Consider the following 18,766-nt stretch of genomic DNA (forward strand, 5'->3'; position numbering starts at 1 on the left):
AACTGTATACTGACATCATGTGACAGATCATGTGACACTTGGATTGCACACAGGTGGACTTTATTTAACTAATTATGTGACTTCTGAAGGTAATTGCTTGCACCAGATCTTATTTTGGGGCTTCAGAGCAAAGGGGGTGAATACATATACACACACACCACTTTTCCGTTATATATTTTTTAGAATTCTTTGAAACAAGTTCTTTTTTTTTTCATTTCACTTCACCAATTTGGACGATTTTGTTTGTCCATGACATGAAATCCAAATAAAAATCCATTTAAATTACAGGCTGTAATGCAACAAAATAGGAAAAACGCCAAGGGGGATGAATAATTGTGCAAGGCACTGTATAGTACATTTGTGATGCTCAGTGCTGGCCTAGCCTACCACATCCCCAGTTCACTCCCTCCTCCTTCTCCCCTCTCCTCACTGGGTGGTTTTGAATGGCAGCACAGAGGCAGAGCCACACATGTAGCCGTGGCGTGGCGTGTCGGGGCGTCTGTTTCAATTTCCCTGCTTCTCCCACAAAAGCCCCCCTGAGACTAGTCATTAGCTGGGTGCAGACAGCTGGGGGCACAGGGGTCCACAGAGTACCCCCTTCCCTCCTCCTCCTAAACCCCCTCCCTCTCTATCTCTACCCCAGCGTCTGTCCCGCCAGCACAGCTCCGTATGGCAGCTCGGAGAGAAGGAGAAGGGAATGGAGAGGGGTCCCGAACCCGCCAACCTTGTCCCCCTCTCGACGATGACAGGCAGCATTTGTTTAATGTGGCTTGAGGTGAAAGTGGAGGAAACCCCTTTGGGGGCCTGTCGTGTCATAAACACTTCAAATTATCACATTTCTGTTGTGGAACATGACCCATGACCCTCTGCTCCGCCTGCACCTGAAACAATTGGTCGTATACATTAGGGCACTCTGTAGCAAAACGTTTTGCAACAGAAAATGAATATGAGGGTTTCTTGTTGGACATGTTCAGCTAGTCCCTCCATGTTTCAGTCAGTTTTCTTCCGCTTGATAGCTAATTAATAAGACTAGGGTGAAGAGTAGACATACTGTACCTTCTTTGTTCTTTTTCTGTGGCTCAGACTTGTCATTGCTCTTTCCTTTTCTAACACTGACTGAGTAGGTGTGTCACACCCTGACTCAGGGGATGCTTATATATTGAGTCAGGGTGTGTATATTCCTTGTTGTGTTTGGTCATTGTTTGTCAATCTAGTATGTATGGTTCTATGTTGGCCGGTGTGGTTCCCAATCAGAGGCAGCTGTCGTTCGTTGTCTCTGATTGGGGACATACTTAGGCAGCCTATTGGCACTAGTGGGTTGTGGGATCTTGTTCCGTGTAAGGTTTGTTTTCTGTACTACTGTTACGGATACAGGTATCCTGTGTTTTTGTGTGTTTCTACTCTTTCTGCCCTAATCACAGGTGTCCTGTATGTTCCTGATTGGTGGTCGTTGAGGTGTCTGCTGATTGGACCAATCAGTGAACATTCCTGTTAATTGCACCACCTGTTATTCGTTTGTTCAATCACACATCCCATTTTATAAAAACCAGACTTGTGTTTGTTGAGACAGAGAGAGACTTTTTGCCCTATGTGAGTATGGACACGGTGGTGTCCTGTGTGTTGTGTACGCACTAAGTTGTTGGTTACCCTATTGGTAACATTAGTAGAATATATTTCTTTACCTGAGTGTGGATACTGTTGTATCCTGTGTACTTATTTAATTGCTGAGTACCCTGTTTAGTAGTTTTGTGTTTTTTTGGGGAAAAGGGGGGTTTAAGCTAGTTGCCCTTGGGCGTACATTACCCGTAAGGAAGAAATCTGTCTATAAACACCAGTTAGACCTGAGCGGACCACCCACTGTATTTTTGTATGGTAGCAGTAGCCTAGCGGTTCTTCAGGCAGGCTAGATCAGTTTAGGGGTTTTACACTATTGTTTCATTTCTTGGGTCCTGCTCAGCCCTTTTTCCCAAACCCTTACCGTGTGTTCATAAATAAACACTTTGTGTTTGACGGTAGTTCATGGTAGTTGTGTCTTATTTGTTCTCACTATTCCATGCCACACTTATAATTTACATGAATTTATGTTACGGGTCTCATGTCCATCCACCCTAGATGTTTAGAGCCACGGGGTTCGTAACATAAAGTGGGGGGCTCGTCTGGGATCCTATCTATCCCATGCTACTCATGTAAATTAGTTAGTGTCTGGTTCAGTGTTGAGCTTAGCAGCTGTAACTACCTGTTTTTTTTTGTGTGTTCAGTAGTCGACGGCTCGTGTTGCTAGTAGGATGGCTACTTTTGAGTTGGAGGCATTTTTGGAAAACCCTACGTGGGAGGTTTTTGATAATTGCCGTAGAGTGGATCTACAGGCTTTGGCTGACCACTTTTCTGTACCCATACCGAGGGGTTTAGTGAAAGCAGAAGTTAGGGAAGTAGTGTTAGCGATATTGTTAAACGAGCGAGTGCTTGAGTTACCGCCGCCTGAGTCTGCTGCTCCTGTAGGGGATGTGGTTGCTGTTCCTGTAAGCCCATCAGTGTCTGAGGACGAGGCTAAGGCTCCAGCCACATTGCCCCGTTATGACCCACTCTCCCCACTGACTGACAGTGATGCCAGGATGGATGTCCGCTCGACACGGCTCCAAATAGAGGCGGAAGAGCGGGCACAAATCAGGCAAGACAAGCTGGAGATGCGTAAAATGGAACTAGAGGCAGAACAGGAGACGCGTAAGCTAGAGGCAGAACAGGAGACGCGTAAGATGGAACTGGAGACGCGTGAGGCTTGATCAAGAACTGGAGACGCGTAAGATGGAACTGGAGATGCGTGAAATGGAACTAGAGGCAGAAACAGCGAGGTTAGTCTCTGCTCATACTATGCCTGCTAGTGAGCCAGCCTCACCAGCGGTGTCGTCTGCTACATTTGATATTAGTAGACAGATCACCTTGGTACCTGTGTTTAGGGAGTCAGAGGTTGATTCCTATTTCAGTGTGTTTGAGCGTATAGCGGTAGCATTGAAATGGCCCGACGAGGTATGGTGCCTATTACTTCAGTGTAAGCTAACAGGTAAAGCCCAAGAGGTTCTGGCAGCGCTACCTCTTGAAGACAGTTTGAATTATGAAGTGGTCAAAGCTACTGTTCTTCGTGCCTATGAGCTTGTTCCTGAGGCATATCGACAGAGATTTAGGTCTCATAAAAAGTCTCCTACTCAGACTTATGTGGAGTTTGCTAGAGACAAAGGAAATCTGTTTGACAAATGGCACAGTGCTAGTAAGGTAACTGATTTTAACTCTCTACGGGAGTTAATCTTGTTAGAAGAGTTTAAAAATTGCTTACCGGAACGCATTGTAGTTTATCTGAACGAACAGAAAGTATCCTCACTGTCGGAAGCGTCTGTATTGGCAGACGAGTTTGTGTTGACGCATAAGAGCGTGTTTTCGGCTCGTACGGAGAGCAGGGCTGCGGAGTTGCTAACTTCTAGTCCTAGTCGACCAGCAGTACATCCAGCACGCCCAAAAGATGTGCGTCACTGTTTCTATTGTCATAAGGTGGGACATATAGTTAATGATTGCTTTCTGCTAAAACGCAAACCGGGGATGCCTCAGCACGCCAGGCCGCCAACGGGTGTTGGGCTGATTCGTACGGTTGTAGGGCCGGAATCAAGACAGAAGCCTCATAGTGAATGTGGTTTGAAAGTCCCTGTCCCAGATCACAGTTATGAACCGTTCATTTTTGAGGGGTTTGTTTCTATATCAGATGATGAAGCGTCTCAGCGTCCAGTTAGAATCCTCAGAGATACTGGTGCGGCGCAGTCGTTCATACTAGCTGATGTGTTGCCCTTGTCCAGTAATACATATTGTGGTTCCAGTGTGTTAGTACAAGGAATTGAAATGGGTTTCGTCCCAGTGCCATTGCACTTTGTGAACGTACACTCTGAGTTAGTCAGTGGATTGTTCAGAGTGGGCGTACGTCCTATGTTGCCAGTAAAAGGTGTGACATTTATAATGGGCAACGATATTGCCGGAGGAAAGGTAATACCCATATTGGAGGTATTGGATAAAAGTGACCAGTCTCTCTCCGAGGAGCTGGCACAGGGTTATCCAGATGTGTTCCCCGCTTGTGCTGTCACACGTGCTCAAGCACGACAAGTGGGTGAAGTGGTAGATTTGTCAGACACGATTCTATTCAGAGAGTGTGACCCAGAGGATAGTTCGGGTGCTACCTCTGGTAAGCTGGTGCAGTCTGACCAACAGCCCAGAGAAAGGAAGAAGGATATGGAACTTGTTGCTGAAGCAATACAGTTACCAGTTACTCGTGAGCAGCTGATCGCTAACCAACAGGTTGACATTAGCCTGGCTAAATGTTTTTCTAGTGTTGTCTCAAAAGACGAGCTAAAGAAGAAAAACATGGCATACTTCATTGATGGTAATCTCCTCATGCGTAAATGGACATCCCATGTTGACGCTGGCGGAGATTGGAATGCTGTTTACCAAATAGTGATTCCTACAGCCTTTCGACAAAATGTTTTATCCCTCGCTCATGATCACCAGTGGTCCGGACATCTGGGAGTCACCAAGACTTATGATCGAGTTTTGCGACATTTCTTTTGGCCTGGCTTAAAACAAGATGTGGCTCAGTTCTGTCGGACTTGCCACACCTGTCAAGTAGTTGGGAAACCGAACCAGGTTATTTTCCCCGCGCCTCTTTGTCCCATACCGGCCATAGGTGAACCATTCGAACATGTGATGGTTGATTGTGTTGGACCATTACCAAAAACAAAATCTGGTAACCAGTTTATGTTGACAATTATGTGTGTGGCCGCCAGGTACCCAGAGGCCATTCCTCTGCGAAAAGGGGTTGGATAATGTGTTGGCAGATGCTTTGTCTCGTGTGTATGATCTAGGGTTTTTTTTTGTTATCCCGGCAGGATGATTATAGAAATTTGGGTGTTGTGATAGTACGTGTGTCGCAAACCATTGTGGTTTGCTCTTTTAAGGGTGGGAGTGTTACGGATACAGGTATCCTGTGTTTTTGTGTGTTTCTACTCTTTCTGCCCTAATCACAGGTGTCCTGTATGTTCCTGATTGGTGGTCGTTGAGGTGTCTGCTGATTGGACCAATCAGTGAACATTCCTGTTAATTGCACCACCTGTTATTCGTTTGTTCAATCACACATCCCATTTTATAAAAACCAGACTTGTGTTTGTTGAGACAGAGAGAGACTTTTTGCCCTATGTGAGTATGGACACGGTGGTGTCCTGTGTGTTGTGTACGCACTAAGTTGTTGGTTACCCTATTGGTAACATTAGTAGAATATATTTCTTTACCTGAGTGTGGATACTGTTGTATCCTGTGTACTTATTTAATTGCTGAGTACCCTGTTTAGTAGTTTTGTGTGTTTTTTGGGAAAAGGGGGGGTTTAAGCTAGTTGCCCTTGGGCGTACATTACCCGTAGGAAGAAATCTGTCTATAAACACCAGTTAGACCTGGAGCGACCACCCACTGTATTTTTGTATGGTAGCAGTAGCCTAGCGGTTCTTCAGGCAGGCTAGATCAGTTTAGGGGGTTTTACACTATTGTTTCATTTCTTGGGTCCTGCTCAGCCCTTTTTCCCAAACCCTTACCGTGTGTTCATAAATAAACACTTTGTGTTTGACGGTAGTTCATGGTAGTTGTGTCTTATTTGTTCTCACTATTCCATGCCACACTTATAATTTACATGAATTTATGTTACGGGTCTCATGTCCATCCACCCTAGATGTTTAGAGCCACGGGGTTCGTAACAACTACCTTGGACTTCACGTTTTGTTTCCTTTGTTGTTTTGTCGTTGTGTTTATAGTTAATAAACATGTACGTATATCACGCTGCGCCTTGGTCTGACCCGTCATTAGACGAGCGTGACAAGGTGAAAGATGATAACTGCCAAAGTGTATGTGGAATGGACATTGTGAATAAACCAGACTATATCTGTTAAGCTACTGTACATCCAAAGTACTTCTACATCTAAAGTGAAGCTAAAGTAACTCCTTACCATTGGAGTCATGCAGTAGCATTACAAACTAATATAACACCATTTGGTCATTGTGTGTAGATACACTACATGACCAAAAGTATGTGGACACCTGCTAGTCGAACATCTCATTCCAAAATCATGGCCATTAATATGGAGTTGGTCCCCCCTTTGCTGCTATAACAGCCTCCACTCTTCTGAGAAGGCTTTCCACTAGATGTTGGAACATTGCTGGGGGGACTTGCTTCCATTCAGCCTCAAGAGCATTAGTGAGGTCGGGCACTGATGTTGGGCGATTAGGCCCGCAGTCGGCGTTCCAATTCATCCCAAAGGTGTTCGATAGGGTTGAGGTCAGGGCTCTGTGCAGGCCAGTCAAGTTATTCCATAACGATCTGGATGAATCATTTCTGTATGTACCTCGCCATGTGCATGGGGCATTGTCATGCTGAAACAAGAAAGGTCCTTCCCCAAACTGTTGCCACAATGTTGGAAGCACAGAATCGTCTAGAATGTCATTGTATGCTGTAGCGTTAAGATTTCCCTTTACTGGGACTAAGGGGCCTAGCCCGAACCATGAAAAACAGCCCCAGACCATTATTCCTCCTCCACCAAACTTTACAGTTGACACTATGCATTGGGGCAGGTAGCGTTCTCCTGGCATCCGTCAAACCCAGATTCGTCCGTCGGACTGCCAGATGTTGAAGCGTGATTCATCACGCCAGAGAACGCTTTTCCACTGCTCCAGAGTCCAATGGCGGTGATCTTTACACCACTCTAGCCGACGTTAGGCATTGCGCATGGTGATCTTAGGCTTGTGTGCGGTTGCTCGGCCGTGGAAACCCATTTCATGAAGCTCCCGACGAACAGTTCTTGTGATGACATTGCTTCCAGAGGCAGTTTGGAACTCGGTAGTGAGAGTGTTACAACCGAGGACAGACTTTTTTTTTTACACGGTTCAGCACTCGGTGGTCCCGTTCTGTGAGCTTGTGTGGCCTACCACTTCGCGGCTGAGCCGTTGTTGCTCCTAGACGTTTCCAGTTGACCAGGGCAGATCTAGCAGGGCAGAAATTTGACGAATTTACTTGTTGGAAAGGTGGCATCCTATGACGGTGCCACATTGAAAGTCACTGAGCTCTTCAGTAAGGCCATTCTACTGCCAATGTTGGCTATGGAGATTGCATGGCTGTGTGCTCGATTTTAAACACCTGTCTGCAATGGGTGTGGCCGGATCCACTAATTTAAATTTATACTTTTGTATATATAGTGTATACACTGAGTGTACAAAACATTAGAAACATCTTCCTAATATTGTGTTGCACCCCCGTTTGCCCTCATAACAGCCTCAACTCGCTGGGGCATGGACTCTACAAGGTGTCGAAAGCGTTCCACAGCGATGCTGGCCCATGTTGACTCCAACGCTTCCCACTGTTGTGTCAAGTTGGCTGGATGTCTTTTGGGTGGTGGACCTTTCTTGATATACACAGAAACTGTTGAGCGTGAAAAATCCAGCAGCATTGCAGTTCTTGACACACTTAAACCGGTGCACCTGGCACCTACTACCATAGCCTGTTCAAAGGCACTTAAATCTTTTGTCTTGCCTATTCACCCTCTGAATGGCACACATACACAATCCACGTCTCAATTGTCTCAAGGCTTAAAAATCCTTCATTAACCAGTCTCCTCCCCTTCATCTACACTGATTGAAGTGGATTTAACAAGTGACATCAATAAGGGATCATATGTTTCACCTGGTCAGTCTATGTCATGGAAAGAGCTTCCTAATGTTTTGTACACTCAACGTATATCTATTACTCACTTATAAGAGTCTGTTGAACCATGCATACACATCATTGAGCAACTATATCAGAGAGTCCCTGGCAGTGCCTTAGTCATCCAACATAATCTGGTGTCGGCTCATCTGAAGTGCTCCTCAATTCAAAGCTATCCATATCTGATGGATCACATTAGATTTCCCATAATAAAACTTAGTAGGAGTAGACGCCACCGACTGGCTCTCTGTTTAAAATGGAGGCACTGTAGCTTACTGTTGTGAGCCGCTCAGAGAGTTCACTTTGGCATTATTAGCTAGATGTTATGAGGGGCTGTCGGGAGCAAGAGAGTGAGAGAGCGAGAGCGAGGTAGCGAGCGGCGGGAATGAAGTATGTTGAGGATCAGGAGTCTCTCTCTCCTCTCAGCTGAGTGCCATATAGCCTCTCCCAGCCTCTCCTGGGCAGGCAGGTACTGTGGAATAGGTGTCAGGGCTAACCTGTGATTACAGTGTATTACACTCCCGCCGGGGAAATTACCGTTTAAACATGCTTCATGATGAAGACTGTGGGCGAGACAAAGAGGGGGCTAACAGCTCGCTATCCACCGCAGCACCGAACTGCTAACAGCTTTCTGGCCCTGCCACGAACCGGCAGCCTTCTCACAATGAGAATGAATGAGAACAAGAGAGAGAGACACACAGACATAATGAGAGAGAGAGTTTTTCATTTAATTTCTAAATGCGTAATTCAAGAGGCTCTGGGTATGGGAGCACTGTGATTTCGCTGGCTAGGCCCCTTGACACAGCAGAGCTCACTGCCTGTCCTCAATCAACGGCATCGGCTGCAATTAATGGCAAAAATTAGAAACAATCACCATCTCCCCCCATATTATCCTCAATTAGAGTGCACTAATCAAGGCCTGATCGCGCTCTGCTGCTCTCTCCAAACTAAATGTCAAACTTCATTACGGACCCGGCGTGGAAATCAAACTCCCCATGCACCGTGCTCTCCAGTACGCGACGGGAGGGCAGAGCAGAGTAGAGTTCCAGCAATACAGCAGCACACCCTGAGGAAGAGAACACAGGCTGGTCCTGCCTTCACTCACTGCCTCTGTGATGAAATACCTTCACCGGAGAAACATACACTGATGGTGTATACACCTACAGGTAACTGCCAAAATAATGGAAACACGTCAGTAAATGAGGGACACAGTATATTGAAAGCAGGTGCTTCCACACAGGTGTGGTTCCTGAGTTAATTAAGCAATTAACATCCCATCATGCTTAGGGCCATTATTTTGGCTACGCCACCATAAGATGACAATGCCCCCATTGACAGGGCATGAGCGGTTTGACGAAAAGTATATAAACCATGGCCATACCAGTCACCAGATCTCAACCCAATTGAACACTTATGGGAGATTTTGGAGTAGGTTGGTGTTTTTCGTCATGAATCTTGTTCTGGAGTGGTCACTAGCTGGCACAGGCAAAAAAGTCGTCAAATCTTATTTTAACCTAACCACACTGCTAACCCTAATGCCTAACCCTATTTTTGTTTTCATGAATTTCTACAATATAGACAATTGCAGATGGCCTATCTAAGGGGAAATCGCTCAGTTCTGCCTCCAGGAGAAGAATCATGACAATAAACATCAACCTGCGATTCTGGAGCGGCGCTTGAGAGAGCGTTTTCCACCACTATCAACAAAACACTAAATTATGGAATTTCTTGTGGAAGAATGGTGTCGCCTCCCTCCAATAGAGTTCCAGACACTTGTAGAATCTATGCCAAGGCGCATTGAAGCCGTTCTGGCTCGTGGTGGCCCAACGCCCTATTAAGACACTATGTTGGTGTTTCCTTTATTTCGGCAGTGACCTGTATATACTTCAGTGTAAAAAACCCTCTCAAACCCTCAGACTTGGTCAAAATGTTTGTCTGCTCCCCAGTTAGCAGGATACTGCATACTACAACAAAACTTTGACTGGGGGTCACTCACTTTGGCATTGACGTAGTTATACTGCCATTTGTAAAAATGTCACAGTGCTTAGGTGCCTGTCAAGTCTGTTTTTAACCACTACGGGATCGGTGTCCCGTATACGGGACGGTTGAGCTAACGTGCGCTAATGTGATTAGCATGACTGTTGTAAGTAACAGCAAACTTTCCAGGACATCTTATACTGTATTCTTGTTAATCTAACCGCACTGTCCAATTTACAGTAGCTATTACAGTGAAAAAATATCATGCCATTGTTTGAGGAGAGTGCACAACAACAAAAAACGTATCACAACAACTGGTTTGATACATTCACCTCTGAAGGTAAATAATGCACTTACATTCAGTAATCTTGCTCTGATTTGTCATCCTAAGGGTCCCTGAGATAAAATGTAGCATAGTTTTATGTAGGAACTGGGTTCTACAGTTTGAACCCCTGCTGTCTCTGGCTCCACACCCACTCCGCCCAGCCATCTAGATGTGTGAAAGTTAGTGTATAAGCTAATGATCCATCATGTATGACATTCCTGGGAGTGTATAAACTTACATTTTGTATTACCTTATCATTTTTGTATGTTCTCTATAGGTATGTACTTGAAAACGTATCAATTGACCAATTCGGCACATTTGGGCAGACTTGATACAAAATAGTCCAGTATTGCAATGCTTCACTGGATCAATCTGAAATGTTGCACACACACTGCAAAATCTGAATTGCGCCTAAACTGCAATATTATATTGTGGCCTTTCTCTTGCATTTCAAAGATGAAAAAAAAGAAAACGCATGTTTGTTTTTTCGTATTATCTTTTACCAGATCTAATGTGTTATATTCTCCTACATTACTTTCACATTTCCACAAACTTCAAAGTGTTTCCTTTCAAATGGTATCAAGGATATGCATATCGTTGCTTCAGGTACTGAGCTACAGGCAGTTAGATTTGGGTATGTCGTTTTAGGCGAAAATTGAAAAAAAGGGTCCGATCCTTAAGAGGTTAATTCAGGTGTAAATGATGAAGTATATGAAGGAGAGACAGCTTCTAAACATAGCTTCTTGTGTGGGCCCAGATTAAGAGTGGACTGCGAAGCAATAGACAAAATGGGGCTGAGATTTAATCAACAGGCTATGTTCAATATTCAAGAGATGTAGCTAGCTCCCCCTGCTTCTCCCTCAATAGGCTTACAAATGAGGACATTTTTTAAATAATATGGAAATGGTTATCTGGGCTAAGATGCATTTTATTCTTCAGCCTATCATCAATCTGCTATTTTTTTTATTTTGTTTCTTAGAAGAACCACGTTTTATGTTGACCTGCAACCTTGACGAAGGATAATGGAGTGATTGGGGCTGGGTTGGCGTCTATTCAAATGGTAAAACATTCTGAATGAATGGTGGACCTTCCTCCTATTGATTATTGAAGGATCCATTAGAATGAAAAATAAAGACGTCACAAGTGTTATGTTGTTACCTTCTAATACTGCAGTCACATATCACATTGAATGACTATTCTGCTGTATGTTTTAATTCAGATTCACTATTTGTAGGGGAGGGAGGCATATCAATGAATGCAATACACAAAGAACACATTGAAGTCTACTTGTTTTCAAATGTTCAAGTCCTTGTTCGAGCTCTTCTGAATCGCCCAACTGTAGTGTCAGTATACGAGATTGGTAATGCAAGAACAACGTGACAAAGTAACATATTTACCATTTGACATGACTTCTCGAATATCTATCATTCTCAGCTCATTTGGCTCATTCGTGGTTACCTTAAAGAGAACAATGGATATAACTGAAGAAAACAGAGTAATGGAGGGAATTGAAAATCTGGCTAATGAGCTATGCTAATATGAAGTCAAGTCTTCTCAGTTTACCAAACAAGGAAATAGATTTTAGCTCACTGTTCAGTAAGTAGCATATCCGTAGAGTGGGATGACAGCACAGTGTTTTGGAATACACATACATCCACATTGACCACACACACATGGTTCTCTCCTAAACAGCATATACAAGACATGTAGCCTAGAGTACACACACACACGTGAAAACACAAACACACAAGCATGTACTGTATACAGGTACACACGCGCACACACACACAATTATTTGAGAGGACCCCACCACACTCTCTCCTCTAAGTAATTCTGCTTTGGGCGTGCTGCTGATGGGAGAGCAGAGGGGTAGTGGGTTATGATAGAAGTGCCTGCCTGCCTGCCTGCGTCCAGGCAGAATTGATCGTTTGGCAGTTGCAAATGAGAGACGGGGCTTGTCTGTGGAACCATGAGGCCGTGTGCGCTGCACAGCATTGGACTCCAGCAGCGCTCGAAAAGAGCGCTCTTTAAACTGCCAGGGCCCCTGGGAGCTCGTGGGGAGGGGGCTGCCGCCGCCACCGCGCTAATGAGAACTAGCAGAGTGCAAACATGCATGGAAATGACTGTTATTCTGTTGATGTGCATTTAAGTGCTTTTTTACTGCCAACCACAAAGAGAGGGGAAATAACTGGTGATGAATGGTACCCCCGAAAAGCATTCATTTTCCTATTGCGGAGAGAGAGGGGGGAGGGGAAGGGAGAGAGAGAGAGGGGACGGAGGAGGGGGAGAGAGAGAGAAAGAGAGAGAAAGAGGAGCCAACACGCACAGAACATTTATTATTTGACTTCACTCAAGTGCACTGGCAAGGCTCTGTGATGGGATGGGAGGGAGTGGAGTTAGGATGGCAAATAACCTTCACTCACTTCCTCTCCTCCGCCATCGTCTTTCGCTTCTGTCAGATAATAGTAGGTGAAAAGGTCACGGCGATCAAAGGCCTGGTTACCTCATTATGAAAACGAGCTTTGTTCTATTCCACCTCTCCACCAATACCAGGGTCCTATTCATTAGGTACCAAATGGAAGAAAACAGACTGAAACAAGGAGGGACTACCTGAACTTGTCCAATAAGAATCACTAGTTTTCTGCTGCAAAAGGTTTTGCTACGGTGTGCCCTAATGAATACGAACCTAAGCACGGCTGTTGCACCCCCACTGATATGACTGTACCAGATCTGTTCTGGATGTTTTCTATCGTTCATTGTGTGTCGTGTGTCATCATCATGCTACATCTATTTCAATTACATCGAGTGACTGAGACTTCATTGAGTAAATAGTAGGAGTGGAGATGCGGAAGAAGGAGAAAACAAGAAGGAGGAAGAGGAGGGAAGAGGAAGAGGACATGGTGGTCGTCAGTCTCACCGGTTCCGGTGCTTGCACTGGTGTTGATGACGGCCTCGTTCCATTGGTCAGCGCTGGACACAGAGAAGGAGCGTTGGTGCATGCAGTCTTTACTGCCCCCGAAGCCCACCAGATTTCCTCCGCCGACCGAATGCTCTGACTGGAGGGACGTACTACTGTTAGAGTGGGGTGCACCTGGAGAAAGAGAGAGGGAGAGAGGGAGAGAGGGAGAGAGAGGGGGACTTTGAAATAATGTCATGCATCATCATCTCATGTACCTGTACAAACAGGTGCATTTCACTGAGGTTACAATCTCTTTTGCAAATCCAATTGTATGTTGCATCAAACAAGCTATATACATTAATAACAAGTTTAGCAGTTCTCTTTCAGTTTTTATCTGTACGAGAACAGACATCGTAAAGTTGCACAATGCTGCTGACAGCTTTTTTGTGTTCATCTCTCTGTGTTACATGTGTAAACCCTCCTCCCTCCCCTGCCTCCCCCTCTCCCTCTCCCTCTGCCTCTGTCTCTAATTAGCCCTTAATTAACAAGATACACTATGATCGCTAATTATCTCGCCTCATCCTTCTGACTGCCACATCCATCTCTCCCGCCGTCGGCAGGCGGCAGGCCCCCTCTCTCTCCCCGACTTCCAATCAAGCAAGCCACGGATTTCTCTCTGCCTGCCTCCATTTACTAATTCATGGGCTAGGCAGCACCGTGTGGGGTCCTTCCCTCCTGTTCCTGTCTGGACAGCCACACAACACAATAGATACTGACTTGACTTCTTCTAGTTACAGCTTCAGTTCCACAGTGAGCTAATATAAGAATGTATATGTATTTTCATCCAATGAAATTTGTCTATGATAATTATTTTATTTTTAACCAAAACTTTATTTATCCACCATTCCCTGTACGAAATCACAATAAAATGTAACTAAATAAGTCCTTCATGGTTGATTCTGAGCCAAATTATATACATGGTATTTATCAGTAAATCAACAGACTTGTAAGATCAAGTATGGGTTTTTATTGTCAGATCTGCAATAAAGAATACATACCTACTATAAAGTTGCCAATGAGCATTTGATACCACACATTAAGCTCAACTAGAGATAAAAGAGTGGATGAGTCATCTCTGAAGTGTAACAAGATGCTCTACTCCTTAGGTTGTAGTAAAAACAAAAGAGAGTAATCAACTATACTATAATTTCTGCTGGATATTCCCCAAGATATGATAGACTAGACTAGAAGCAATAATTGAGCATCAGTTTAATATAACTTAATCTACTCACAGCAAAGACTGCCCTGAATGGTTAGCAGTCAAACACTTTGTTTTGGTAAAAGTCATATAATATGTATTTTGTTAATTGTAATAAGATTACTGACAAACATCACACACATCAGGGACTTTTTATTTGACAATTACGAGACGTAAAAAATGATATAATTCAGATTGAGGTTTAACAACAATAACAGTAGCTAGATATAATATACTGCGTGCCGTGTGTAAAGTAAACTAAGCGCCGCGGCGCTCTTGTTAGGATAAGACGTCCTTCTCATTAGCGGGAGTAATAAGTGTATCAAATTCACATAATCATGTCTAATTAGTATCAGTAATTATCTTGTTGGGCCCGGGAATATTAATCTTCAGGTCCCAGAGGGGAAGGAGCGGGATCGCAGTGAGAGAGGGAGGAGAGAGAGAGAGAAGGAAAGAGAGAGAGAACCATGCTGGGGAGTGCTGGCTGAATTAGCATCCCCAAACCAGGGCATTGGAGAGAGGGGAGAGAAGATCTGATGAACAATCATAGTGGAAAGATGAAGCATATTTTAACAAACTCCCTCACATTTGTGTGTTTAATCATTGTTGATGCCTACATGGGGGGGACACACACCATTTTGGGGTCATTTTCAGTGAGTTACTGACTGATGGCATGAGCTGGCATATTTGAAAATGTAATAATTAAGTTCGTTTTTTATGTGTAGATCTTATAAATATATATGGATGATCTATATGGATGATTTAACAAATTTAAAAAAGATATATATCACTGCTCTAAGATAATAGTGGTAGTCCTAGTGAATACAATATAACTGCTTGTTATAAATAATTAAATAACTGTATTATTTAATATATTTCAATGCGATGATTACATTCAATATTTCAATATATCAATTAATTAAAACAACTTGCTCAACATAAAATGACATGAAATCCAGATTTCACTGCTATTAAAGTTCTAATATTAACTAAACTGAGGCAACTGAGACAAACATTTTCTAAACGCATCAAATACACCAGCGACACATTCTGACTCCGTTTCTGCCGTTCACACGGCACATGATGGATCATTTTATTATCTAAAGTTAAAGTAGAAGAGAAAGACAACATTTACAAGCTTCGATATTTTGACAAGATACTCTCGTCTAAAATTCTAATACTATTTCTATGGGGCAGATAGGGAACATTCTCCCCTGACGCGACCAGCTGATTATAGCTCCGGTGTAATTACATTATACGCTACTTTATGCAGGAGTGGTCTAGGTCTGCTCTGTGGGGACTAATTGATGGATCCATGTTTAATTCATAAATCATTAGCATCAAATCTGACAATTAGACATGATTGTTAGTTGAATTTTAAATACGAATCCATACAGTGTTTGTGTATTTATTTAGCTATTACTTTTTCCCCTTTCGGAAGGCCAAGAGTCAAACTACTTGTTGGGATGTGTTGGTGGGCCTTGTACCATCAGGTACATATACCATCAGTGAACCCTAAAGCAAAGCAACAGCCAAAAGATCAACTGAAAACATCAACATCCTAGCAAAGTTACAGTGCATTCAGAAAGTATTCACACCCCTTGACTTATTCCACATTTTGTTGTGTTACAAAGTAGGATTAAAATTGATTTTAATTGTCATTTTTTGTCAACGATCTACAAAAAATACTCTGTAATGTCAAAGTGGAAGAAAAATTATAACATTTGTAAACAAACTGGAAAAATAAAACACTAATATATCTTGATTAGATAAGTTTTAAACCCCCTGAGTCAATACATGTTAGAATCACCTTTGGCAGTGATTACAGCTGTGAGTCTTTCTGGGTACGTCTCTAAGAACTTTGCACACCTGAATTGTACAATATTTGCACATTATTATTTTTAGAATTCTTCAAACTCTGGCAAGTTGGTTGTTGATCATTGCTAGACAGCCATTTTCAAGTCTTGCCATAGATTTTCAAGCTGATTTAAGTCAAAACTTTAACTAGGCCACTCAGGAAAATTCAATGTCATCTAGGTAAGCAACTCCAGCATATATTTGGCCTTGTGTTTTAGGTTATTGTCCTGCTGAAAGGTGAACTTGTCTCCCAGTGTCTGTTGGAAAGCAGACTGAACCAGGTTTTCCTCTAGGATTTTGCCTGTGCTTAGCTCTATTCCGTTTATTTTTTATCCTACAAAAGCTCCCTATACCTCGCCGATGACAAGCATACCCATAACATGATGCAGCCACCACCATGCTTGAAAATATGAAGAGTGGTACTCAGTGATGTGCTGTGTTGGATTTGCCCCAAACATAACGATTTGTATTCAGGACATAAAGTTAATTTCTTCACCACATTTTTTGCAGTTTTACTTTAGTGCCTAATTCTAAATTTGATGCATGTTTTGGAATATTTTTTGTCTGTACAGGCTTCCTTCTTTTCACTCTGTCAATTAGGTTAGTATTGTGGAGTAACTACAATGTTGTTGATCCATCCTCAGTTTTCTGCTATCACAGCCATTCAACTCTGTAACTGTTTTAAAGTCCCCATTGGCCTCATGGTGAAATCCCTGAGCGGTTTCCTTCCTCTCTGGCAACTGAGTTATGGAGGATGCCTGTTTCTTTGTCATGACTGGGTGTATTGATACACCATCCAAAGTGTAATTAATAACTTCATCATGCTCAAAGGGATATTCAATGTCTGCTTTTTACATGTTTACCCATCTACTAATAGGTGCCCTTCTTTGAGAGGCATTGGAAAACCTCCCTGGTCTCTGTGGTTGAATCTGTGTTTGAAACTCACTGTTCGACTGAGGGAGCTTACAGATAATTGTATGTGTGGGGTACAGAGATGAGGTAGTCATTCCAAAATCATGTTAAATACTATTATTGCACAGAGTCCATGCTACTTATTACGTGACTTGTTAAGCAAATGTTTACTCCTGAACTTATTTAGGCTTGCCATAACAAAGGGGTTGAATACATTGACTCAAGACATTTCACCCTTTTCATTTTTAATTAATTTGTAAAAATCTAAAAATAATAATATTCCACTTTGACATTATGGGGTATTGTGTGTAGGCCAGTGACCAAAAACTCAATTTAATCAATTTTTAATTCAGGCTGTAACACAACAAAATGTGGAATAAGTCAAGGGGTGTGAATACTTTCTGAAGGCACTGTATATGGTGCTGTTTATCGGTCTGTTATTCTTGTGAATTAATAAAACGTGTACCATGTCTACATAACACAATTCTATTTTTCAAATGCCATACACATTTCCTGACAGGGAATGCGGTCTTCCACCTCAGACACAATACACCACATCACCATAACCCTGTTCATTTTGTCATTCTGTCTCAGACATGTAGAACATTGGGGGTGAGTCCACCAAACCTTTATTACCCCGTACCCTATTCCCAGCCATCCGTTCTCCATTAGCAAATGTCTGGAGGTAAATGTTTGTAGTGATGACCTACAGCCAAATCCTTAGACAATCACACACCAATTACCTGTCAAAGCTATTCAACTTGCTAGTCATTTAGGCTGAATTTACACAAGGTACTGTTGACATACTGGCATTACAAAAAACGACTGTAAAAAGATTAAACTTGGCATCAAAATAAAACAATAATTGAACTTCCTGTGATAATTTTGGGATTCAGATTGGCAGTTCCACCTGCATGTTAATAGAAATGTCCAAAAGCTCTACACCGATCATGTAGGCCTATACCAGCATTTAAAAAAATGTATATAATTATGTTCATTTGACAAATATAACCGTAAGTGTGTAGGAGAGAGAGTAAAGGAGTGTTTTCTATGCTTAGCAGTAGTAGCAGCAACAGGGCTGGCTCTGGCTGGAGCTGTTATCTAAGTAGAGGCGATGGATTAGCGGGTAGCTACAGAACGGCGGTAGCGGTAACATCATCTTGCCTCTCATTTCTCTTTGGGCCGGCGCGGCCAGGCGTGCCGTCAGAGGGGTGATGAGCCGTGAAGCAGAGGCCTGACCCCACTGTGGAGTTGTTGCCATTATGTACAAGTATCAGGATAATGAGGCATTAATGCTAATGTGGGGGACGGAAGGAGGGAAGGAGCACATCATCTGTGTCTGGAGCCATGTAATCCACCACCACTATCATCACTATCACTACTGCCTAACGCCGCACGCCACCCCTGAAAGCTTCCCCCCCACACCCCCCTCTGTGGCTCAGCCATGTCATCTAACCATCCTCCCCCCTCATCCAGCCGCCTCCTCGTCAGGAGCCATTAGACAGTCACCCCAACCACACATCAGGCCCCGACACTTGGCTTGTGGCCACTGAGACAGAGGCATAACCTGATGGTGGTCAGTGAGTCAGTGCCCACTGGTTGGCCTGTATGTGTGTATGCAGCCCAGAGCAAGATGAAGACTCACTGGTTTACAATGTAAGACGAAGGACCTGTACAGCACACTCACACACGACCCCCTCCCTCTGCCTTTTCCACACACATCTCTGCCGCCCATACGATTGATTAAAACTGATGGGCCACATTAAT

The 18,766-nt window shown here is 43.4% G+C and overlaps 1 protein-coding gene across 1 annotated transcript in view; it reads right to left on the reverse strand.

Annotated features, from left to right (window-relative positions):
* The window catches only part of LOC121535350 (arf-GAP with GTPase, ANK repeat and PH domain-containing protein 3), a 217,761-nt gene that overhangs the window by 39,137 nt on the left and 159,858 nt on the right, over positions 1-18,766 (reverse strand). The window contains exon 12 of the mRNA XM_041842343.2: positions 12,991-13,164. Coding sequence (XP_041698277.1) covers positions 12,991-13,164 — 174 coding nt within the window. The remainder of the gene's footprint in view (positions 1-12,990; positions 13,165-18,766) is intronic.

The sequence above is a fragment of the Coregonus clupeaformis genome, chromosome 21, assembly GCF_020615455.1.
Source record: "Coregonus clupeaformis isolate EN_2021a chromosome 21, ASM2061545v1, whole genome shotgun sequence".
Lineage (NCBI taxonomy): Eukaryota > Metazoa > Chordata > Actinopteri > Salmoniformes > Salmonidae > Coregonus > Coregonus clupeaformis.